The sequence below is a fragment of the Fusarium mangiferae genome (assembly GCF_900044065.1).
Source record: "Fusarium mangiferae strain MRC7560 genome assembly, contig: FMAN_scaffold005, whole genome shotgun sequence".
Classification (NCBI taxonomy): domain Eukaryota; kingdom Fungi; phylum Ascomycota; class Sordariomycetes; order Hypocreales; family Nectriaceae; genus Fusarium; species Fusarium mangiferae.
In genome coordinates this window covers 738,252-762,404 of record NW_024573925.1, presented here as the reverse complement: position 1 = coordinate 762,404, position 24,153 = coordinate 738,252, and the positions used below count along the sequence as shown (strand labels likewise).

Sequence of the window (24,153 nt, the reverse complement as noted above, 5' to 3'; positions counted from 1 at the left end):
AACGGGCGTCAGGCACCCGAATTCGGTGATACGAGAATGCGAGTCTGCCTTAAGCTACCTTGGTTAGCCCAATCGGCTTCGTCAGCATTATCGTCACCTCGACAGGCACCGAAATAAGAGCACAACCCCTCAAATTAGGTTACACAATTAGTTCATATCATTATTCTATCTAGTAGGTAGGTATCAGTCAAGTTTGGGCTTCGTAAATGTATAAAGTGCTGTTATGCTGATCAGGCAGTAGGTAGAGCCTCAGCTTACCATCCTTGACGCTAACATCCATTGGATTCTGCGTCAATCTCACGCCAAGCTTACTCTCCAGCTCAATTGGCACCTCAGCTAGAGGAACCATCGTTTTGACGTCCACGAGAGCGATGCCGCCAAGATTGTAACCGCCAATTGTCGTGACGCCTGAACAAAGCATGACACTCTTTCCGCCGTAGAAACCACTGTGGCCCAGCCACTTGCAGTCTTGGTAGTCGATGAAATAACTTGGATTCCGTACGACTCTTTCGGGTCTCGGTGCTGCGTCACAACCTGTTTTGGCACTCTTCAGATCCCATGTTGCAGCGTCTCGTGCGCCCCAATTCAGAGCCGTAATGAAATTGTCGCGGGTGTCGTGGACAATACCGCCGAGATGGTCTTTATAATTGAGGACACGCTCTGGCACCAAGGTTGCTGGGTCTGTCCGATATACATACGCGATACTGTTGGGTCGGTACTGCGCGATGGTCCCCCAGATATACTGACCATCGTAGTCAATTCCTCCATTGTGATACTCATCATTCCCTTCTTTCGTGATTGTCGCATCAGCAAGAAGCTTTCCTTCACTGTTGTACACCATCAGATGAGCCAGCCCTGCACCAGCTGTTCGGTCTGTTCCATTGATGATCTTGCCGTACTTTTCAGTTGGCACGGTCCAATGCCCTGAACTGACCACGTAACGGTCATCGCCCAAGCGTACCATTCCCTCAGGCTCAAACGTGTCGCTCTCAAAAGTAATGTTCGAAATGCTTTTCCATACAGTTGTGCGACTCAAAGACTGGAAAGCGTGTATAATATCTGGTCCATCTGAAGCTGCATGAGCCGGCGGTAGTGGAGTCGGAGCCAGGGCATCATCCGTATAAAATGTGACGTTCCTCGCCATAGCCAGCGCCGGACAAACCGCAATTGAGCTCGTAAGCTTCATATCTATCGATCCAAGATCAAAGAGAAAACAAATTTGAGGTGCAAGCATGACAATCGTCAAACCCACAATGAGCGGAAGGGTCAGTTTAAATGCGATGCTGGCACACCACGGCTTCCCCGGAGGACGATCGCGATCAGGATCTGGGTCTCCATCTTCACGCATGCTCGACGAATGTGAGGAGAGGTAATGATGATTTGATGCTGTTGATGGTGCGAGGTAAACAAATAGAGACTCCTTAAGTTAGACCAACCCGATAGCTCGGCGCCGTCACGTGGAGCTTCGCCGATCCTCCGCCGGTAGTTGGTGTCTTCGGGCCCGGGCATTTACAGTGAGGGTCCACTTTCCGGGGGACTAAACTTTAACTTGAGTGACCCTCGATCCTAAATGAGAAGATACTAACACAGGCAACGTACATAGTATAAGTATAGGTTAGGTAAGTTTAGGATGGGTTGAGGATACCTGTTGTTGAGTTTATTTCGACAACCTATATCAAGGTCTTGTGTTGGCTACTAGCCTGCAGAGGAAACGAACATGTTCAAAGAGAAAACAACGGGGGCCGTCGCATGCAGGCCCCAGTCTCACCGCCATCTCATGAATCTCTCGCCAATCAGGCATCCTGACAGCACGTGTTGGCCCGTTATACCAGCCCGCGAGGCGTGTTTCGCATTGGGAGATTGGTCGGTATCGATGATGAAATGGCCGGCCCCCAGGTTGAAAGTGAGGCTATGGTTGGACGGTGATAAGATCTTTGGACCGAACATCGCAAGGCTAATTCATAAGTAGGAACCCAGGCGGGTATTTAAACTTCACTCAGTCGCGCGTATTACACTCTTTCAATGGAGTCATTTCTCATTGTTTCGCTTAACATTAGCTAGGCGTTTTGAGTTTCACGATGGGGCTTTTCAACGACATTGACATTGAGCGAGACTTTCCTGACCATGGTAAGACTTCTCTTTAGGGTGTCAATCACTTGAAAAGAAGCTAACTTGGGGCCAGAGGTCAAGTCTATGGTGAAGCGTTCCGAGTGGGCAGCTCAGCAGCATCAAGACTTCCTCCATCACCAATACCCAACCCAAGAGTACAACACTATTCACTCTTACAGCCCAACATACAATGGCAACGAGCAAACTTCAGCCAACACTTCCTACAGCACTCCCAGGCCTCAGATTTAGTCTGGGAATCATGCACGTATTTATGGCTTTGATCCACACGCCGGTGGACTGGCCGATCTACAAGCGGGATTGTCGTTGGATAGTAGTGGTTCCGAGGATGATGGGTCTGAGATTAGGAGTGAAGACGAACATGCGATGGGCAAGTCAGATCTCTTCTAACGTCATCTTATCAACTTCAGCTAATTAGTATCAGGCACGAAGGAGGTAGTGTGTTGTGGAAGATCTTGGAAGCAAGGAGCCAACTTCAGGTCAGTTCATCTCCTCCCTCGGTACAGTAACAGGTTTTCTAACATTTCCTTTGACCAGGAAACATTACAATCGTAAACATAACCGTCGTCTGAATTGCGTCTTCCAAAACGACTGCGGCTATCTCGGGGCAGACAAGAAGGAACTTCATCGTCACTACTGGGTATCTCACAAGGACTATGCTCGAGCGAACAAGATCCCTGATCCGAGTGGAACTTGCGAGGCTTGTGGGAAGTATTTTAGTCGGAAGGATCGTATCCCCCGTCATCTTTCACGGTCGCTTTCATGCCGTACTAAGTTAGGGCTTAAGAAATAGTTGTAGCTTACTATGGCATGGGGGAACGGTGCAAGATGATGAGGGATACGGCCTCTGACTTAACTAGGGCCATCACTGTGGTTGGGACATATGTTTCGTGTTTTTGTTGCTCTGTATTTTGCTCTACTATACCATTCACTCTGAGAACTCCCAGCGCCTTACATGTGCTACTGCTTCATGATTAGCTCTAGATCAACTCCATCAATCTATACAGGACATCGCCAGCAAATCCTGCGAGTCCTCTCAGTACAAATACATAAGCCTCTTTGTTTACCAAACAATGCTTTCCCACTGCTTCTTCGCCAGATCTTCCTTCGACTCGGCGGCAGGCTTTGTAAGCGGAGGGAGCTCCTTCAGGTACTCAACTAAAAGCTTCGGATGGAGTGCGATACCCTTCAGCTTCTCCTCCCATTCTTCTTGGGACGAGCTCTCAATGATCTTTCGAATCTTAGTCGAACTAGGCGCATCTTGAGGTCGTCGATCCAGGTCACACGGTACGAATCGGATAGTGCCCCTGGGCTGAACCCGGTTCTGGCGACAGATCGAGATTTTGTTGTCGAAGCGAGGTCGGCCATCCTGGAGGTTTACCCAGGGCGTGCAACCCGCGAGCTGTCGAAGACTGTTGGGATAGCGAAAGTCGACAGGGCGAGAGATATCACTGGTGATAGCGTCGCCGCAGTTCCAGCCAACAGGATTATAGCCGCCATCTGCAGTAATGGCATCTGGACCGAGGAGAAGAGTGAACTTGAGGTCTACTCCATCCCTCTTCAACGCATTGACAAGCTTGGCATGGAATCCTGGCCAGCTAGCTTCAGAGTTATCATAGACCCATGCCCAGTCAACAGGAATGCCGTCTCCACGCCAGAGGTTCACTCGCTTCTCACGAGAAAGAACAATACCGGTCTCTCTCCCATCCATCTTCCTCTCAAGTCTCTTGTCGTCAGTGGTAATGATGATAGCTGCGATGATATTGAGGTCTGCTCCCGCGTTATAGAAAACATGCTTGAGGAGGTCAAGATGACCTTGGTGAGGAGGGTTGAAAGATCCGGGGAATAGTAGGATGCGGTTGACTCGACCTCGGATAACAGGCGGCTGTGTTGCCGTGCCGTTGTTGAAGGGGCGGGCGGTAGTCTGCGATGAAGTCTTGTCAGCCTCCTTGATGCGTTCGATGTAGTCAGCGAGACGTCGTGGCGCCATTGTTTCTCCTAGAGAGGTTGCTTGAGGGTTTGCAGAAAAAGAAGAACTCATGATGAAGAGAAGCAGTGTGAGATACCTTTATAGGGGTATAGTCGGTTGTTCAAACGAATGCGCTGGTAGCAGGTGCTGTGATTCACGGATGTGGCCTGCGCACAGAGTATGGATCTTGACGGCTGACTTGGATAGCTTTTTTGTATAGGTAGTTTAAATGAACAAACTTGTTTGAATCAGAAGTGAGTCGTCCCTCTTGGTATCTCAACCGATTCGAGGTGATCTTGTTGATGTTAGTGTATTCCGCAACGAAATTATGAGTGCTGGTGAGAAGTCGTGATAACTATCGTGAAAGCGATGTCTGTAGGTGATCTAATGTATTGTTGCCCAGTCTATTCGACAATTTATATACACGTTGGTGCGAGCCGTTGCTGGTGGTATCCGATTCGTAGTGCCAGTGCACTCACTCAACGGACTGGTGTTCATAACGTTGTATTCGCATACCCTAGAATGAATTGGGGAACGCTAAGAGAGTACAGGTAGTAATCGGGTGTCAGCGTATATAAACTTGTATGCTGGATTCAAACAATCATTTGCTCTTATGAACAAGCGCAGTATAATAAACGAAAATTATAAGTCGTGAGTGCTTAGGTTTTCGGTGTTGCGATGTTCTCCAGGGTAGCACTTTGAAATCGCAGGGACATGACGTTGAACAGGGATATTCACCGATCAAGCTAAATATAGAAGATCGAGCTATGACACATGATCAATGAATTTTGCATCTGAGATTGACGGGAACATTCACTTGTAGATTGTCATAAATGAACAATGATTTGTTTGTTCGTACGCGACCCAGCAGAGCCAAGCGGACAAGATGAGCAATCATTTTGTTTCCAACACAACAGTCACTGAACGTCTCAGCTGATCAACAAACAACCAGGTCGCGAAACCCTGTCAGCATCTGAATCAAGCACGGTCGGTGATGGTTCGTCAATCAGAATCAGAACGGGATAGTCGCAGGCACAGCTGCATGGGATCGACACCGCACAAACACCACATTCACCTAAGCACAGCACAACATAGCATGAAAATAAATACGATACGATGGAAAAACGGTCGGACAGATGCATGAGAACTGAGATTTCCGCTGGGAAGAAAAGAAAGAAGAAAGAAAGATTTGCTGATCTTGTTCCTGAGTAAGAACCTTGCATGAGCGGAACGACGGATGATGATGCCGCGAATAGTAATCGTAAGGCGGTGAAAAATGAAAACAAAAAGAAAGACAGAAAGAAAGAAAGGGTTTGCTCCGCTCATCATCTCGCTGAGGTGTGCCATCAATGGAAACAGGCCAGGGGTGATTGGATGCCGACATGCCAGCTCTCAACCAAAAGATATGGGGTAACGTCACTACAAGTCATGGCAAGACGAGAACAGCACCAGCCCTGTATTTACTGTCTGTCTTACAGTGCAGTAACACTCACTCATCAGTGATCTGACGGGGCATCTCACCCGGCCAGAGTCAACACATTCGTGAGCTGTGTCTCTCCCCCATGATCTTTTTATTACTAGCCAATTACTCCAAGACCAGTCTCGGGAATGTGAGGATAAAACAAACGAACCAAACCAGACAGCGGAACACACGACCCCCTGTCATGCTGATATGGTAGGGTATTTCAGGCGTCGTCCCATTCGTCAGATGGACCGCGGCCACGGCAGACAAGGCTTGGGGCGAACTGGGACTAGTTTAGCTTGAAAGCTTTTTGTTGGAGATTTTCATTCTCTGGCGTCATGGGCATGATGAGATGGTTTGATCATGAAGAGGACTCGAAGAGTGAGCTAGAGTTCCAGGCTGACTGAGCACTTGAAGGCGCTCTGATTGAGTGCCATGCTGAGGGGTATGTAGCGGGATATTCCCTGAGCTTAAAATATACGTGAGACTCGAGTTTGCTTGTGATAATGAGAGCTCCAACCTCCAACCTCCAGCTCCCAGCTCCGAGTCAGCTGTCGCTGGGTTCAGTGTTGCATCACATCAAGCTCCCTGTCTGCCGTTGCCAGTTTTGCTGTAGGTGCTTACTCACTGTGCATCGCTTTTCTAGCAAACAGCTTCTCCCCTCCCCCTCTTGACTCTCTCAAGTATCTAGAGTATGTACCTACCAGCCATCGGTTTGAACCTGATTCAAGCAAAAAAGACCACCAACAGGGTCTTTTGCCCATCTTGTGTGTGCTGTGTGTGTCACTCGCCCATCCATGTCTCACTGTCCACTTAGCGCCCACCGCTTCCCAAGGTCCCCCCCCCTCCCCCTGGCGCATTCTCCCCATGCCCCGATCCCTGTCCATCTTTTTCGGCGCGGGTCCTGGGCGTTCAAGCCATGATGAGCTAGACACGGTATTCATACAGTACGGTATCATTGTGCAGACGAGGTGAACGTGATGCATCCAGTCGAGGAGATATCTTTGGTTTTGCGACAGATAATACCTAGATAAGAGAACAAGGTCTGAGCTCATGGTTGTCATGATATCGACTTATAACCCTGCTATTGCTTCTCTGTTAGTCTCGATCTTAGTACAAAATCGGATTCTTATTACACCCCAGCCGGGGCACAGCAGTGTAACAACAAAGTCGATCTATTGGGTGATGTGATTGTTTCTGATCACGCCTCTGTCCTGCTTTGAGCCAGCCAGCACAACACCTCAGTTTCAACTGTGTGTGGTTGAGATGCGCGAGTGGAAGAGTGGACTTTACTGTCGCCTCGTGGAGCCATCTACTGCCCTTTACTCCTCCAAGATAAACATCGACATTTCCAACATTTGCACCATTTCTTGTGTCTCGTCGTCAGTATCACGTTCTTCTCGCATCTGGCACGTGTCGTATGTGTTTGTCCGTCCCTTGCTTTTTGCGTGTTCGTGTGTGGTAACCGTATGTATCGGGATGTATGTACCTACGTCTTTTCTGCTTACCGCCGCGTTTTTTGGTCGCATAATCACAGCCGTTTTGCTTTTTCGCTTCTGACCTTTGCGCGCGCGCGCTCTTGTAACGGTCTGATTCACGGCGGATACATCAGTTGCGCATTTTTTCCTTTACCTTGCACTCCGAGGCACAACGTTTGCTTGCTTGTTCTTCACTCCCGCGCAAACTAAACCCAATTATCACAAACACGAACTGACAACTCAAAACGTTGATGAATCCAATTTGCTAACTGACTTAGTACCTAGAGTTAGTGGATTCGACTCGACCTGACCTCCACTGACTGGCATTTTTTTTTCTTTGGAGATTTCCTGGGGTGGGAACAGGATTGGGTGGATTCAGGCCAAAGAGGAAAAGCGCCTTGTTAAAGCGAAAGGGAATTTTGGAGCTAAAAAATTGGCGCCATGGATCCACGGCATCCGCCCAAGCTTCCCTTTTCGCCGTCGCCATACGCTATTGTTTCTCCTTTCCCTCAAGTTCCAGTTCCAGTTCCAGTTCCAAATCCAGCTCCGTTTCCCGCTTCTCCAACAACAACAAAACGACCATCGTCAACACCAAACGGCGCCATCACGATCCCTTCTGCAGGCAGCGCCCCGGCCACCGCGACTGCGGCCGTATTCTATCCCATCGCCTCACCTCCTCCGCATTCTTATGGAATCGCGCGCGCCGAATCTTATCATCATCCTCATGCTGAGAATTTGAGCCCCGATCAAAACCCTGCGTATGCCGCTCCTCACAGTTTGGCCCAACGACGACCCTCCGATACCTCCATCTACGCTCCAACGATCCGCCATACAAGCCACGAATCAAACCACGCGCGCTTTCAAAACTCTACGGCCATTAACTCTCTGGGAACTCTCAATCGCGAAATGCCCCCTCCGACGTCGCCTCCACAACCGGGGGCGAAGCCGCCGCAAACTCAACCTCAACAGGTGCACAGCATGATGGGCTACGGGCCTCCTCCTCCGCAACCTGGCCCTCCTGTCGCTGTCGGCCCCCCGATGGCTTTTCCTTCAGGTCGCGAACTTCCTGCCCTCGGCGCGCTGGCGAGATCAGGCAGCAGTAACAGCTCCATGTCGATATCGTCAATGTTGGGCGGTCCACCTCCAGCCATGCGCGAATCGCAACCTCCGCCATCGCATTATCCTCCTCATTCTGGGCCACCCGTCTCTGGTCCTGGCTTCGCGACGGCAGTGCATGCTTCACCACGAATGCACTCTGCAAATTCCAGCTACCCGCCATTTCGTCGACCTCACACTCCCGATCATCAGCGACCTTACGAGCCCAGAAACTCACCGCCTGGACACTACCCCACCCCCGAAGTCCCTCGCTACAGCACACCTTCTGCCTATTCAAGGCACCCTTCAGGCTCTGCAGATCATGCAAGAGAACCTAGCAGGTTACCACCAGGGCCTCCCCCAAGGCCGAGCAGCCAGCCTAAGTATCCGGGAATGCCTCGACCGATGGAGATGGGACGACCGCCAGGGCCAGAAGAAGCATATGGGCGACGTGATGAGATGGGCCGACCTCCGCCTGGCATGGAATACAACCCTGAAAGAGTTGGTTTGCGACCCAATCCGTACGAGGATCGGTACAGGGCAGAACGCGAGCGAATGGGTGAAGTAGAGCAACGTGAACGCGACAGAAGAGAGCGCGCATACTCTGGCAGCGATTCGGGAAGACACTCGATACATCCCGGCGACTATGGGCACCGCGAACCACCTCGAAATCCTTTACCTTATGGCCGACCGCCAGATCGTGACCCGAGGGACATCAGAGATCCCCGAGACCCTCGTGATCCCCAAAACCGTGATCCTAGAGACATGCGAGAACGGGATCCTAGGGATGCACAATGGGGCCGGCCAGGCCCTGACCCTAGCTATCGAGCACCCATGGATCATCAGCGACATCCCGATTACCCCCCTGGCGCGCCTTATCCGCCTCATGGTCACTCTTATCAAGGGCCCCCACCCGATCGATACGCGCCATCCTCACATCCGCCAGCTCAGAATATGCCACCTGGACCGGCACCTTACGAGTCCCCAGATCGAGCGCGTATGACTTTAATCCCTACACAACAACCGCAACATCCCCATCGAAGGCCAGAGGAAGGGCCACCACCACCAACAATTGCGTACAATGGAGCCCATGGCCCTGGCCAATATGACTCCCCACGACATAGGACTAGTGACGATGCCTCAGCCCCGAACGGCCAGCGTAACTTGTTAGCCATCCAGGAGATGAACCGAAAGGGTAGAATCTCGCCACTCCCACAAGCTGTACAGGGCGCGCAATTACAGCAACCTGGACCAACTGGCGAGCCGGGAATCAAGAGCGAATTCGGTCGCATGTTTGCGGGTATTGGCAATGGAGTCATGGGCGTCTCAAGTCCCATCGCTTCTACAGCCATGCCTTTCACAAATGCAAGTCTCGCTAAGCGCGAGGACTCGGAGAACATAACACCCGATTCAGGAACAGAGGCAGGAGGCAAGGCCACCAAAGGCAGAAGAAGGAAGCTCAAGGACGATGATGGAAAGGGCGATGATGACAGCTCAGGACGAGCAACTCCAGCAAACAGGGCAAAGCGTCCCAAGACTCACCAGCATCACCATCATCATCAGTACGTTGGCTTGCCGTTTTCTCTTGATTTCGCTGACCGTAATAGTCACCCGCATCACCACCATCATCATCCAGCCGACTCCGCGCCATTAACTGGTACTGCGCCTTTCAAGAACTTCAAGACTGGTGCTCCTCCAGGTGAAAAGGGCCTACCTGTTCCTCATCATCACCACCCTCCGCGACCTGTACATACACACCAGCACCAGCCAGCGAAACAAGCTGCCATCAACTCGGCCCCGGTTATTCCCCCGAAATCGAAAACCATTATATCATCGAAGGCTGTCTTGGAGTCCGTTTCTGACCGACCCAGGCACCACCTTGGAGATTTCATCTACGATCCCGGACTGAAACCTGGGCGTTTGGTACCAAGTACCTCTACACACCGAGCTTTTGCTTCCAACCCGAAACCATTGCCATGGGATATGATTAAGAACAAGGAGAATTGCATCCTAACAGTCAAGGTCGCAAGAATTCATCTCTCGTCAATCGCAAGGGAAGAGATCACTTCACGAGGATATCTATGGGGCACTGACGTTTATACCGACGATTCTGATGTTGTTGCGGCGTGCATCCACAGTGGCTGGATCAAGGGAGAATGGGCTGAGGACGTTGACAACTCGGTTTTGGACATTGATCAGGGAGTCACCGACAAGCGACGTAAGAAGCCAGCGAACTCGACTGTCGATCTCGAATCCGAAGACCTTATCATCGCCCCTCCACCCAGCGGCCCCATGTCGATCCCTGCGCAACGCGATCTGCACGTCAACGTCCTGATCCTTCCTCGATTAGTCAAATATTACTCTTCCACACGACATGGGATCTCTAGCCGGGAATTTGGTGGCGATTACGGTCATCGTCATTCGGTTCACGATGGCATCAGTTATATGATCAAGAGTGTACGATGGGTTGAGAACGGCGCACAACCACAGGCTCGACTTCGCGGCAAAGCTCGACGTGAGCGCATGCGTAAAGCTATGCGTGAGGTCAAATGGGGCGTTGACAACGGCCCTGATCTCGACAAAGACAAAGAAGGACAACTAAGAGGAGGAATATCTGCCACATGGAGAAAAAAGGAGCCTGAACCATCCACATCGAAGTCTAATGATCCCGTAGCAGAAGCCGACAAGGAGAATCAGTCATCTGCAAACGACGAAGAAGAAAAAGAAAAGAGCGAAGAAAAGGCTCAGGACGTGGATATGGACGATGTCGCCGAAACTCCAGCCACAGAGGAGAAGACGGATCGATGACCTGGTCGTCACGATTTATCACGTTGATTAAAGGCGTTGGTGTCATTGCATTGCAGGGCAGAGAAACCGAGGTCTTGTAGCATTAGAATACCCCTCTTATGATAATAACAAATTTAATCAGAAGGCGTTGGCCTTTGAGTCTAAATCGCCTTGTCTAATTTTGATACAATTTTGTACAATTGCCACCACATGGTGAACCAAATTCCCTTTTTGAAGGCACAGCTTCGATGACTTTTAGAAATCCGTAACTCGTCCATTGTAAGACCAGTCGCCCTCTCCACCCCATCTCAAGGGCTCGTTCTTTGGACCTCCAACCTCTCCAGTCTTGGGATTCCTGTCACCCTCAAACTCAGGCGGCGCACCACGGAACAAGCCAACATTCACATCATCCGTCTTTTCGGGGGTGGTTGTGTGACGAACCTGCGACGTAGCAGGCGTAGTAGCAGCAGGTGATGCTTCTTCGGGCTGGAAGGCAGATGATACGGAGGCTGCGCGCTGGAGACGCTCGAATTCCGCTTGTTGATCGGCGGGGAGTTTTGGTGGTGAGGGGCGGGTCTGGAAGGTCGAGGAGAGGCGGGTTGTGCGGAGGGGGGTCAGGAGGATGCGTCGGGGAAGAAGGCGTGACATTGTTGCTTGTGTTTGAGTGTGGGTTTTGAGGCGCGAAGTGGTTTGTTTGGTGGGATTGAGTTGCGGTGGTTTGGATATTGAGAATGCGATGGCGAATTGATAGAGGAAGTGACGCAGATGGGATCGGGGAAGAGACGGGCCGAGGTTAGATTGACATGATTGATCGGTCATAAAGTGGAGAGTGATCGGGATGGAGAGGTACGTATCTTTTGAAGTGGTGATGGCTTCATTTACGACTTGCGGAGTAGAGGTGCTTGGGCCGAACACCTCCAATAGCTCACATAATGAAGATGGCTTAGTCTAATTACTTCTAGCAAAGCCGAGAATTCTGTTTCCGTAGCAGAATAATGTTGGTTAGCTTGCCCCTGAATAAAAAAATATCACGAGAACTTCCTCATCAACACATTCGCTTCTTCTCCTTGGGACCTTGATAGACTTTACACTGCTACAGTCACAAGTTTTGACGGAGGCACCCGCCAAGTCAAGAACCGCCTTGACCTCTGACACATCGTCCCATAATATCGGCCGCTTCGGTCGCCCGATCGGGTGGCTTCAATGGCACGTGGGATTAAGGCTGTTCCTGGAGCCTCAAGACAAGGGGTTCTGCAAACAAAGAAGTAGCCGAGACGCTAGGATACTATCGACGGTGTCTATATGTAGGTGTGGCGTTGTTAGTCCGACGTCTGAGCTCGGTCAAGGATATCGAAGTGATGTGATATCTTTCTTCGATTGCTGTCTCGGTGAGGACCGCAGTGAGATCATTGTCTGAGAAGTTGACTCATTTTATAGACATGCTTATTCGTGGAGGTGTTGGTAGATATGCCTTATTGTGGTGGTGATGAAATGGCTTCACTCAAACCAGGCGAGGATGAAGTCATGATATACGCGCCACAATGGCACAGAAAAGCCTTGAATATCCGTCGATTCCGTTGAAATAACCTCCTTGCTAGCTTCTAAACCGCCAAGTCTCTTGAATTGTATCATCCTTCTTAGTATCGCCTCAACACGCGTCTCTCACCAGCCTCGTGCTCCATCCTAATCCTATCATTGGCCCATCAAACATCTTCACCACCACAGCCCCCAAATCACGACGGCATCTTTGATAAGTCTCGCTCGGTCCTCAATTCGATCAATTTCACCCCCTGCATCGCCCGTTTCTTCACCAGAGAAAGCCAAGATCGGGTCTGGCATCTCGCCTATCGAATCATAGCTTCGCAAGGACGCACACTTTTTGCGGGAGCGCGGATAGCTTAACCAGTCCTTTGGGTGTTTAAAGGGAGCTTGGGACCCACGATCGTCGACTGCAGCTTATGTATGCTTTGACCAGTGCTTATCGACCTTTGTTGATGGTTGTCTTGTCTTGGTCATGGATTGAGAACATCGCTGTCGTGGAGACAGCAGCTAAACTCTTGATATTCTATTATTGCTATTACCCCGAATGAGATGGCGGTGCTTCATCAGTATGATTATATCTTTGCTCTTACTGTTATATTTGCCTGTCTCGATGCCTGGAACATTGGTGAGTATTTCGAGTATCTTGTTGAATAATGCTGACATTGTAGGCGCCAACGATGTTGCCAATTCCTTTGGGACGTCGGTCTCTTCGAGATCGCTGACCATGAAGCAAGCAATGCTCGTGGCCGCAGTTTGCGAATTCAGTGGCAGTGTATCAGTCGGGTCTCGAGTAGCAGATACCATCCGAACAAAGATTGTCGACCCTCATCACTACGACAGTTCACCCGGCGTTCTACTTCTTGTCATGATGTGCACTATCATGTCGTCCTCACTCTTTCTGACCTTTGCGACTCGACACGGATTACCCGTCTCGACCACACATTCGCTTATTGGAGGACTCGTTGGAGCTGCCACGGCATCGATAGGCATCATGAGGATCAATTGGGGCTGGCATGGCGTGTCGCAGATCTTTGCGGCGTGGATCATTGCGCCATTGATCGCGGGCTGTATGGGGTTTGTGCTGTTCATGTTCACCAAAAACTTCATCTTGACGAAACAGACAGCTGTCAGGAGGGCATTCTACTCCATCCCATTCTATACCTACTTGACAGTAGGTGCACTCACAATGCTTCTCGTCTGGAAAGGGATCCATACTATCAACCTATCTACTCGAGATATCGTCATCTCAGTCTTTGCGACAGCTACTGGAATGACTCTCCTCCAAATCTTCTTTCTACTGCCCTTTCTATGGACGAGAATAATGCACGAGGATTGGACTCTCAAATGGTATCATGTCTTTCAAGGACCACTTCTCCTCTGGCGATCACCACCTCCGCCGACTCCAGCTGGATTCACCAAGCCTCGCATCAGAGACTACTACCAGGGGCATCTCACGCGGGAGGAACTCAACCATCTACGTACCTCCGAGACTCTTCTTCAGTCGATTCAGACCCCAGATGGCCAGTTACCAGATCTCGACCGCGACGATGAATGGATTCTCCCACCGCCAGCTCAGACACCCCCCAAAACACCCCCAGGCCGCTTCGAACCTCGCGCCTCATCAGAATTCATACCTCCGCGACCCGACGGCTCATGGAACAGTCCAAAAGTAATGGCATGGAAAGTGAACCGGGTCCTACTCCGCGGACTGGAGAAGGACGTGGTGGCAATGCAGAAGCGGAACAACATCCTCAACTGGGACTTGGAAGACATGCATGCTCGATCAGCGCACTATGACAACCGTGCAGAGTACATGTATTCCGCACTCCAGATCCTCACCGCCGCAACAGCGTCTTTCGTCCACGGCGCAAACGACGTCAGTAACGCAGTAGCCCCGTTCACAACAGCATATCAAGTGTGGTCCAGCGGGGAAATCCCCCAATTCGTCGCCATACCGATCTGGATCCTCGTCGTAGGCGGCGCATGTATCGTGGTAGGACTATTGACGTACGGCTACCACGTCATGCGGACGCTAGGCAATCGTTTGACACTTATTTCGCCAAGTCGCGGTTTCTGCATGGAGCTTGCGAGTGCAATCACCGTGCTTATGGCGACGAGGCTGTCTTTACCCGTATCTACTACGCAGTGCATCACGGGAGCTACGGTGGGCGTTGGGCTGGCGAATGGGGATTGGAGATGTATTAATCCGAAGCTTGTGCTTTGGATTTACATGGGTTGGTTAATCACATTGCCCGTGACAGGAGTCATGTCGGGCTGTTTGATGGCACTGATCATCAATGCGCCGAGATGGGACGGGTGATTACATCAAGGTGTTTGTATTTCTGGGTTTAGCGATGATACCTAGTCTATATGCTTGTTTGTGCTTATGATAAAATGGCTATATTTAGAAGTATGTACTAGAAACTTATAATACTCGAGACCCAAGCAACTCGTGCAAGTAGAGACCAATGCAACTCGCTCATGATGGCTTTATGGTTGATTGCAACGGCTAGCTTCCTGCAACAAGCCTCGTGCATGGCACCTATTACGCTCCAACATCTCCTCAAGTTGACCCCACAACTTGCAAACATCAGACTCGTCAAGTTCAGGATCATTATCACCCACGGCGTCCCACTCCTCCACAGGTGCGATATCGTGCTTCGCCAGTCCAACCACGAACCTCCTCATTTTAACATCCGACCCGTCTGAGTGATCAGCAAAAGGGTCTCCGATGCGTTTATGCACTGGAAGCACTGTGGTCGTAAATTCAAGTAGTTGCTTAGGCTGTCGTTCAAGGAAGAGGTTGATGATGTTGATCCATATTTGCTTGGCTGGGGCTATACAGTTCCGCAGACTGATTTTCTCAATTGTCCCTGCATGTTTGGAAAGAAAGGCAACGAGCTGGCTCGAGATCTGAGAGTAATCCAGCTCTAATGTTGTTAGACATGGTAGATTGATAAATGGAGATGCCCAGTTTATGGGTTCCACGAGTTGCTCATTGCCCATGACTGCGTTCGCCTTCCCAGTGAATCGTAAGACCTGAACATTATGTAAATTCTCCAGAAACATCTCGGGGAAAAGAGTTATGAACGCCTGGTGTGCTGAAGTCATCTTTCCATACATGTAGCTCCCCCCATGTCCCATGTGTCCGACACCAGCAAGCGTCATCTCAAACGACGTCAAGTGTCTAAGAAGATCTTTCCACGTTTCTGACCCACATGCACGATATGTTTCTCGTCCAGTTGGCGGAAGACTATCGATCTCGAGTCGAGAAAAGGAACCAGCGCTTTTGCTTAACGCCAGTAGACTCTCTTCAATAAGAACTCTCCAAGGTTCTGTATCATGTTTTCCGTGCCATAGATGAAATTCCCATCGATTCAGACACTGTGGTGATAGAGCCCATTCTGATAACTCCCAGTGACTCAGGTCGAACTGAAACTTGTCCAAGGACGGGAAAGAGCTGAGAGATTGTAGTGCTGTTCGAGTCTCATCACTGAGCTTGATCTCAGGCTTGTGCCTCCTGTCACGAGCTGGCCAAGGATGGTGAGGTTTGTATCGAATTTCGCGAACAATATCCCTTCGAGGTCCAGATGCGAGGGCCAACAAGGCACTTCCAGATTTTGAAGTTTCGTTTAATTCAATGGTCGAGTAGGTTTGATGCTCAAATGTTGACATTAGACGATGAGATACGGCGCAAAGTTTTCGCAGATCTTCATGATCGACGTGGTTAGAGATTTCGAGAAGAATCTCGGGGGCAACTCGATTAAGTGCCATTTCCACGGTGTGCTTTAGTGAAATAACATATAATAAAAGAAGAGATCAAGTGAGAGATGTAGAGAATCTCAAGTGAGTGAGAAGTGGAATAATCGGCTTCACATTAAATTGTTATCGAAATCTGACGTTGGATCGTGGCTCTTGGCGTATGAGGTTTGAGTTGAGATGACACTAACAGATAAGAATCTCTCTGACGACGACACGAGTCATGCAGTGCCATCCGACCGGAATGACATCAACAAAAATTTGTTGAGATTCTTCTTAGTCAAGCCAGTCCATCAAAGCTGGTATCCGTGACAACGTAATCTGAGTCGCGGACGACTTCAAAACCTGCTGTTGAACTGAAGCCTATTGCCCATGGAAGACCTGGCTGCGGCTTGTGAGCAGACCCAGGTACTGTGCCAGAAAAGAATGGGCTTTGATATCGCAACCTTGTAAACTGACTACCTGCTGCGCTAAATAAATGGCACTTTTTACGTGTGAAGGCATGGATTTGAAGAAGAACACACTGTCTTACACTGGTGGCCGACTACCCTGTACCCTCTACGAAGCCAGTGGGCGTGGCCTAATTCAGCTAGCGACACCCTTTGCCTCAACTCCCATGGCCATATCAAAGAACAGGATCATCATATAAATATTCAAGAAATTTATCAGATCGAATGTCTTCAGTTTATTTCTATTCACTGCATGTTCTATCTTTGCAGGATTGGCAGCTCAGATAAGATGAGATGAGATGTGAGTGGAATGCAGATTATTGGGACCAGGGTGAACCAAACTGTCGGGTCAATCGAGTGCGATCATGCTGAATGGGACCATGTTGAGGGGTGAACAGTATTTCCCCCACCTCCCACCAAAGTTGACTTTCACTGCTGCCTTCAGTACTAAACCGATTGAGGGATAATAAGTTAAATCGTCTGGTGCTGTATTTGCAAATACCTATTCAAGGTTGATATGCGCTGAGTTTACGAGTCAAGTTCTGCATAATTTCGAGTCCAGCAATATTGACTTTTTACGGCTTTCATGATAGCCAACCCAAGCTTCAGATGTTCCATTTATAGTTTATAATAAAAATCTACAAGGAGTAGATAAGATCACTGAATTGCGAGTCGAATCCATCCAATTGTCTCATTGTCATCGATATAATTGCAGTCTTCACGAACCCCCGGATACACACCAAAACCCATGGTCATATCCCCTATCGCATTTAACGATGCCGACCGCAATAAGAGCACCTGTGGTGTGGATCAACGGCTTCCCAGGTACTGGAAAGAAAACCATCGCCGACGCCATGAAGCAACTGGACCCCAACATCATGGTGCTAGACAACCACAAGTTGATCGATCCCGTAGACGCAGTACTCTCCAGAGGCCACCTAGACTACAATGTCCGGCGAAAGCAATTACGCCAGGCTATCTTACAAAGAGTAGTACGCCATCCTTCCAGCCACGACCGTCTCGTCGTCTTCACAGGTACACCCCCTCCTCCGTGTCATCATCTAGCTAATGCTCACACTCCCTAGACTTTCAATCGGACAACGAGCTGGGTCAAAGTGTTGCACAAGAGTACGCAAGCGCTGCAAGGCATGCAAACCTCCCCTTTCTTCCCGTGTACTTGACCTGTGGGATTGAGGCAAACATTGAACGGGTAGACAACGCGGAGAGGTTGGCGAGCGGCACGACCAAGTTACTCGACCAGGAGCTTCTGCGAGATATGAGGGGGCGGTGTGAGCTGTTTAGGTTTCAAGGATATCCCGGTTTGATGATTGATTCAACGGAGAAGACGGCTTTGGAGAATGCCAAGAAGATTCTCGATACAGTGGAGGGATGGCGAGATGTAGAGTAACCACAAGTAACAACGGCGGGAGAATATCATGTTTTGGCACGGCTACGGAAGGCTTCCCCGACCCGAGAAAATGAATCACGTAACGGGAGAGACGTTTGGTATCGGGGGTAAGTCCAGCTTCGGTGCGCGCAGACAATTTGACGTTTGGTGGTGGAAGCGTGGGCAGATATGCAGACTCCCGCCTAGGGGAGGTCAACACCCGTCGGATACAGCGCAAACATGATGACGAGGCACCAAACAACAATGGAGTCTTAGAGAATTCTATGTATTAAATTAGTGAACATAATGTGCGTAGGCATCGGATCACACGTTTCGCCCTCGGGACGGGGAAGCTAGATGCCCTCACGCGTGGATGTTGAGTATCATATCAGTGATGAAAACCGCGGGATCCAACAGATATGACTTACAGAAATCACTATGACGACTCAGTTTCCCCAAAGACAATCTGATCACGTGCGAGGCACTGCTACTTTCTATCTCAAATACTCGTTCCTTCCTTCCATTTCCTTTCCTTCTCTTTTTCTCCAGAGTCCACCAATTTCCCCACCTGTCACCTTGTCCTGCCTTCTCATCACCTTCGTACTTAGACGAGTCTTCTTGGTAGAGTATCAAGTTCACCTCCAGTGCCGGCAGTACTGGTATCAAAGCAACATCCCCTTTCATGATATCTTCTCCTTCATCACTCCCCTACGACCTGGAGTGCCTTTGCCCCCCCTCAATGTACGAGCGGACTGATGGTATCGGCAGATGCCAGTCTCGTTCTGTACAGCTTTGTGCCCTTGCTGAGTAACCGTGATCTCATGGTTTCCAAAGGCAAGATATCAGGCACCGGAGGACAACGAATATATTGCCCACCTTGTTAGTTTGTCTTCTTTGCCTCTGTGTTGGGGCTGAAAACTCTTCTAACATCACAACCTTACCACATTTATTTCATGGACAGGACACTGCCGCTCTGTCGCATGACCATCACCCCTCTCATCTGTGCAATGAGCCTATGTTTCCTGCCCTCTACCAACTCCGCCTACATTCTCCCACCTGCCCAAGTTTGCACATCGTCAAACCAGCGGCCAAGGCCATGGAAGATATCATGACAATCAAGACTCGTCTGTCTTGGTGTCTTTGACTGGACATCCATAATGCCCGGCTTCGAGCCTGAGCTGCGGGATTCACTTCGCACTTCCCCTGGCAGCGGTGCGAAAGAACGCCAACCAGGACAGCCTTATTGCTCCAGCCAACATGCGAAAAGACAAACAACAGGCCAACCTGGTTGCTCCTCCCAAGCATTATTTTTCAGCTGGACAGCATGACTCTACCTCTACACCGGAATTCACCTAAGTACCGACCGCATACATTGCGACAATCGGAACTATCCTTATACCCTTGCACACCCCGCCGCATGGAATGATTCCCTGCGTTACTACAAAGCGAAGGCCAACTTCCCAGAAACTCTGCATGTACCAGCACGAAGCCGATGCTGTTACTTCTAGCATCAAAGCTGTAACCAGGGAAGCTATACCTGGACAAGCCAAGCTGCAGTTAACGAACAGCAAGGTGTGTCTAGGCTTCGGTTACATCCTCACAGACAAAGACTTGCACAGGGCTGCATGGAGAGGAGATCACTCTTGTCGCATCCATCCATCATCTTGGGGCGTTCCCAGACGGATTACTTTCTCCCCAACACGTTGTCCAAACAACGAACCTTGAGAAAATGTCCGCCGGTTCTCTGATTTCATCAGCGGCACCGAGACGGAGAGCGTTGACATGGAAGCTTCCATGACTTGATTAGTGTCATGTCACAAGGGAACTCGTTTCAAGATAGAAAAGCTGGAAGCGCGAGCAAACCTACTAATGTGGTTCATCCTTCTCCTAGCTCTTTCTACCCGAAACCTCGTCCTCGCACAAAATGTCTGCAAATATCACAAAGATTCTCAGAAAAAATCAGGTCGACTCTTCAGATTTACAAAGACTTCTTGACGATCTCTGGGAAAAGGAAGCACTATGATGCTGAGATGGAGTTCAAAAAATAGAAGAAGAGTGAGGAAGCGGTTCACGCACTTCTGGGCGGCGAATCGGGCTGCTTTAGCTTCTGCGAGGATGGTAGAGCATTTATATCACCATCTCACCATCTCACCACAGGAGTCACATGACTTCATATTTAACCAATCGACATTACTTCAGCTCAATTGAACCACATAGAAATGATGGTTGGTCTGTCCTGAGAAATTATTCAACGGTCCATATCTCAAGCGCATGGCTCTCGCGACTGGACAATATCGTGACGCGTCTGAATCTACCGGAGCGCTACGATGCTGCTTCTGGGGAGATCAGGGCTGTATGGCCAGCTTATGGAAGGGCCCTTCCGACTCGGAAACCTTGGAGGTCTTCCATCAACGTTTGGAGGACCTCAGGGGGCAGAGGCTTGATGATGAAAAAGCGGCTCAAAAGAGCTACAAAAATGCTCTGAACGCATCAAGCCACAATTGGTCAAGATCGTCAAGCTTGATGAAGCCTTTCATATAGAAAAGGAGCTCACATAAAACCTTCCCATTGCCAACCTGTTCCGTGGGTTCACTCTACCGCCCATCAACCAAAGACCAAAGCTCAATGTTGATACTCGAACCCGAGTCTTCCTGCCAGTTGTTTTCAAACCATATTGATCATTTCAGATGGAACCTTTACCTGGCGGGCAAAGGGGATCCCACCTATGACCGTGTATACCTGCGGCCTGGGGATGCCCAAGGGCATCGGCCCTAAGCTCAAACCCTACCTGTCTAAGTTGCACGCCTATCTTACTGTCAGTGCACCCCATGAGAAGGCCTTCCGCTCCCGCACAGGCAACTCTATTAACAGACCCGCTGTGCAGTTCAACCTGAAATATATACAACCTCGATATGACGTCCCCTATCATCCGGTTAACCTAGCTCCTGGCGAACCGGAACGTGAAGTCGCTCCTGGGCACCACTGTCTGACCGTCTAAATCTACCTGCACCACCTGCAAGAAGAAGCCCCTGCTGCGACCCTCCGTTGACGACTCGTTTAAGTCCCTGAGCCCCCTCGAGAAGAAGAGTAAGGAGGCCGAGGCGCGCCGCCAGCGACCTGAGGCCAGCGCCGGCACCACCGAAATGTTAAAGATGTTTATTGGCGTCTTGCGGCCACGATGATCAACTGGAAGAGACTCCAACTGTGACCAGCATTCATCCGTACTGCATTGTCTGCCCGGCGCAACTTCTGTGCACTCACAGATGACGAGGCCTCGAGAATGAGTGTCACGGGGTAGGACAAAAGGAAGATCATAGTAATGCTGCCAAGCAGTAAGCATGCTAGCCAGTTCATAGCTGAGAACTTCAAAGTTTGTCGAAGGCCATCTGATCAGTGTATGTGCCAGAGGGAGACCTAGTGTCGTATGGACGCGGAAAAGACTACTCATAATTTGAACACTGCGTAAAGACCATCGCTGGCCCACATTCTACGATCTTTTAATGACGACAGAGGAATAATTCACATCACGAAAAGACAAACTCAAGGTTCACGCTATCGAACTCATCTCTCTGCGTCTCAACCTTTGGGTGACCAGGATCACATCTGTGCAAAGATATGAGCAAGGATCCTTCGTCATCAAATGAGCCAAGACTGGCGTTACCTGTAAGCCCTCAACGACATGATCCCTATGAGACGTGTCCGGCTATCAAGGCACTGGGAACAATCGGACTCGTACTCAAGCTGGCCAAGAACATGGCCCAAGTCACTTTATGCCATGCTGGCGATGAAGAGAAAAGTTGATCTGAGCGATTGTTAGGACATCCAGCGACCGTTATTCTTGATGTCACTGCCCGGATGCATAATCTACCACAACTCATCCTGGGCGTATGTCAATATAGCCAAGGAACTGGACAAGAAAACCGTCCAAGGGGTTGAATTGAGCTTTAGCGAGACGTTATTTCTGGAAGCCTTATCCCTTCTCTCTCTTTCACCAACGAGCTTCGTATTGCAAGCACGAGGTCCTAAAACACTTACCGACATGTGTTTTACAATTTACGGACAGGAAGACGACCACTGCCGATGATATCAGAAAGAAAGTACGGTCACATGCCAACTCTCCCAAGGCTTTCAAGTCGGCGGAAACCGAAACTGATACGAAGCAAAAAGACTCATCGGTCAAGTGTATCTCTGTATCTTCCGGCTTTAAGTGGAACTTCGGCTTCTTTTTCTATGCTGTGTCAGTCTGTGCGGTGGCATTGCGTGCGTTGGGGTTGTACCTCCTGCTGGTCTTGAGCCAAAGATAGCTCCTTAGTTTCCTTAGTGGCTCTCCGAGGCCCCTTTGATCTGCTGAGCGACGCCTCTTCCCTCTGCTCAGCAGAGCCATCCCCTACAATTGATCAAATGAGACTATCATCCCCCCCACCCACACAGAATGAGCGTGAAAAGGCAGCGCAGATCCTGACCGATATGTCAGACCAGAGCCTTCCTCAGCATCCGCATGCGTGCTATAATATTGCCATTGAGTGTACCACCTGAACCGCCATAAGCTTCTTCCTAACAAGATCAGAAGTGCTAACTACAGTCTTCTCGGCAAGATGGTCCATAAAAAGAACACAACAGAAAGCGCAACCGCAACGCCACGGCTGCCGAGCCAACAATCCCCGTTATCCCAGTTAGCATCCCCCCTTCAACCAGTTGACAAGTCTGGGGAGGGAACTGCGAAGAAAGTGAAGACCACGAAGGTCAAGACTGTGGAGCCAAGGCGGAGTCCAAAGGGGAAAAGTCTCTAGCCGTAACGTCCACTCGCCTTAGTGAGTCGGATAGAATGGCTCTCGCTGCTGCCAAGCGAGCTATGTTCGCTGTTTTCTCGTCCAAGGGCAACGGTCCCAAGACACGAACCGCCCTTAACCCCCTGCGTGACTTAATCCAAGAGTGCCCTGACGAAGGTATCGTTAACATCATCACCAGTGGGACCTCCTACATGGCGGTATTGTATAACAGTACCAGTCCTGCTGTGGCCATTCCAGACTCAGTGGCCTCTCAGGATGAGGAGGCTCCCGCATCTTCTACACAAAAGCACATCCTGAACCACGATGATGGATATTCGGAACATTGACTAGTTCAGAAAATACGGAGGAAAAGATTCTTTGGGAGGTGCTGCAGAAGATCAGAAGGTCGGGTCGCAAGATGGAACAAGCAAGTTCTTGCCGATCTAAACAGTTAGAATGATCCACTGGAGGAGGCGATCAAGTCAATTGAGAAACAACACGAGATATTTCGAGGATCGCAATCGGAAGGAGTGAGAATCTATGAGGCAAAAGCCTTGAAGCACAACCTCTTGACCTTTTGGCAGTACCATTTTGCTGATTGAGGTTTCTACTCTGCACCCAATTACCCCAATCATGAACACCGGGAAATGACCAAATCAAGCATCTGTCCACTACTGCATTTCAGGGTATGGGCTTTATTCTCCAGCCATGGACTCACCTTGTTTACTCAGACGAGCTGTTTCACCTGCCAACCTTGGGATTGTATTTCGACGACAATCAGTCCCGAGAGGAAGTCCAAAGAGAAACCGATTGTGAATTGCCGGACCTGACGATGGACATCACCGACAGACCCATACTTGATTCATCCCATCAAGTATTGTCGCTTCAAGTGAGCCATGGGAACAAAGTCTTCTCAATTTTGCAATGAAGAACCCATCAGGGAAAAGGAACAACGGTTCCTCGGCGCCGAAATAGTCGTCCACGACATAGCGTACTGCAGTATCTTTATACTCGCTACAAGCCACAGCACACCCAGCAAAAGTCTTCAAGCCGTGTGGGAGGAATTGCCAGAAACGAGGCCAAGCAGAAGGCTGCGAGAGCCAGAAAGAACCCCAAAATAAGCACCGTCGCTATCAAAGACTTTGTACCCATGGCAAATCACGATGCGGCCCAAAGGAAGCCCTTTGAGCCAATTACCACTGAAGCATCTTCGACTGTCCACTTATCCATCCAGCGGTCCGCGACAGCGCCCCCAAAGCGAAACAGAAATCGGACGAGGAGAACCGCAAAGATGAACAAGCAGAGGCTGAAGATAGGGTCGAGAAATCC

At 49.9% G+C, this 24,153-nt stretch overlaps 9 protein-coding genes across 9 annotated transcripts; 5 read left to right on the top strand and 4 right to left on the bottom strand.

Moving 5' to 3' along the window:
* Positions 1 to 187: 187 nt before the first annotated feature.
* On the bottom strand, positions 188 to 1,348 carry FMAN_07186 (uncharacterized protein; the record flags this gene model as incomplete). The annotated part of the gene is made up of 1 exon (XM_041830779.1): positions 188 to 1,348. The coding sequence occupies one exon, from the start codon at positions 1,346 to 1,348 to the stop codon at positions 188 to 190; it is 1,161 nt and encodes a 386-aa protein (XP_041681408.1).
* A 951-nt stretch (positions 1,349 to 2,299) lies between these two features.
* Positions 2,300 to 2,920, top strand: FMAN_07185 (uncharacterized protein; the record flags this gene model as incomplete). The annotated part of the gene is made up of 3 exons (XM_041830778.1): positions 2,300 to 2,501; positions 2,552 to 2,606; positions 2,665 to 2,920. 3 exons carry the CDS (start codon positions 2,300 to 2,302, stop codon positions 2,918 to 2,920), a joined length of 513 nt encoding a protein of 170 aa, XP_041681407.1.
* Positions 2,921 to 3,190: 270 nt separating this feature from the next.
* On the bottom strand, positions 3,191 to 4,168 carry FMAN_07184 (uncharacterized protein; the record flags this gene model as incomplete). Its single annotated transcript, XM_041830777.1, has 1 exon — positions 3,191 to 4,168. The coding sequence occupies one exon, from the start codon at positions 4,166 to 4,168 to the stop codon at positions 3,191 to 3,193; it is 978 nt and encodes a 325-aa protein (XP_041681406.1).
* Positions 4,169 to 7,477: 3,309 nt separating this feature from the next.
* Positions 7,478 to 10,939, top strand: FMAN_07183 (uncharacterized protein; the record flags this gene model as incomplete). Its single annotated transcript, XM_041830776.1, has 2 exons — positions 7,478 to 9,693; positions 9,739 to 10,939. 2 exons carry the CDS (start codon positions 7,478 to 7,480, stop codon positions 10,937 to 10,939), a joined length of 3,417 nt encoding a protein of 1,138 aa, XP_041681405.1.
* Positions 10,940 to 11,173: 234 nt separating this feature from the next.
* FMAN_07182 (uncharacterized protein) lies at positions 11,174 to 11,566 on the bottom strand (the record flags this gene model as incomplete). The annotated part of the gene is made up of 1 exon (XM_041830774.1): positions 11,174 to 11,566. One exon carries the CDS (start codon positions 11,564 to 11,566, stop codon positions 11,174 to 11,176), a length of 393 nt encoding a protein of 130 aa, XP_041681404.1.
* A 1,443-nt stretch (positions 11,567 to 13,009) lies between these two features.
* FMAN_07181 (putative PHO89-Na+/phosphate co-transporter) lies at positions 13,010 to 14,780 on the top strand (the record flags this gene model as incomplete). Its single annotated transcript, XM_041830773.1, has 2 exons — positions 13,010 to 13,085; positions 13,129 to 14,780. The coding sequence occupies 2 exons, from the start codon at positions 13,010 to 13,012 to the stop codon at positions 14,778 to 14,780; spliced, it is 1,728 nt and encodes a 575-aa protein (XP_041681403.1).
* A 170-nt stretch (positions 14,781 to 14,950) lies between these two features.
* On the bottom strand, positions 14,951 to 16,234 carry FMAN_07180 (uncharacterized protein; the record flags this gene model as incomplete). Its single annotated transcript, XM_041830772.1, has 1 exon — positions 14,951 to 16,234. One exon carries the CDS (start codon positions 16,232 to 16,234, stop codon positions 14,951 to 14,953), a length of 1,284 nt encoding a protein of 427 aa, XP_041681402.1.
* Positions 16,235 to 17,444: 1,210 nt separating this feature from the next.
* FMAN_07179 (uncharacterized protein) lies at positions 17,445 to 18,076 on the top strand (the record flags this gene model as incomplete). The annotated part of the gene is made up of 2 exons (XM_041830771.1): positions 17,445 to 17,703; positions 17,754 to 18,076. 2 exons carry the CDS (start codon positions 17,445 to 17,447, stop codon positions 18,074 to 18,076), a joined length of 582 nt encoding a protein of 193 aa, XP_041681401.1.
* A 4,804-nt stretch (positions 18,077 to 22,880) lies between these two features.
* FMAN_07178 (uncharacterized protein) lies at positions 22,881 to 23,171 on the top strand (the record flags this gene model as incomplete). Its single annotated transcript, XM_041830770.1, has 1 exon — positions 22,881 to 23,171. One exon carries the CDS (start codon positions 22,881 to 22,883, stop codon positions 23,169 to 23,171), a length of 291 nt encoding a protein of 96 aa, XP_041681400.1.
* Positions 23,172 to 24,153: the final 982 nt, after the last annotated feature.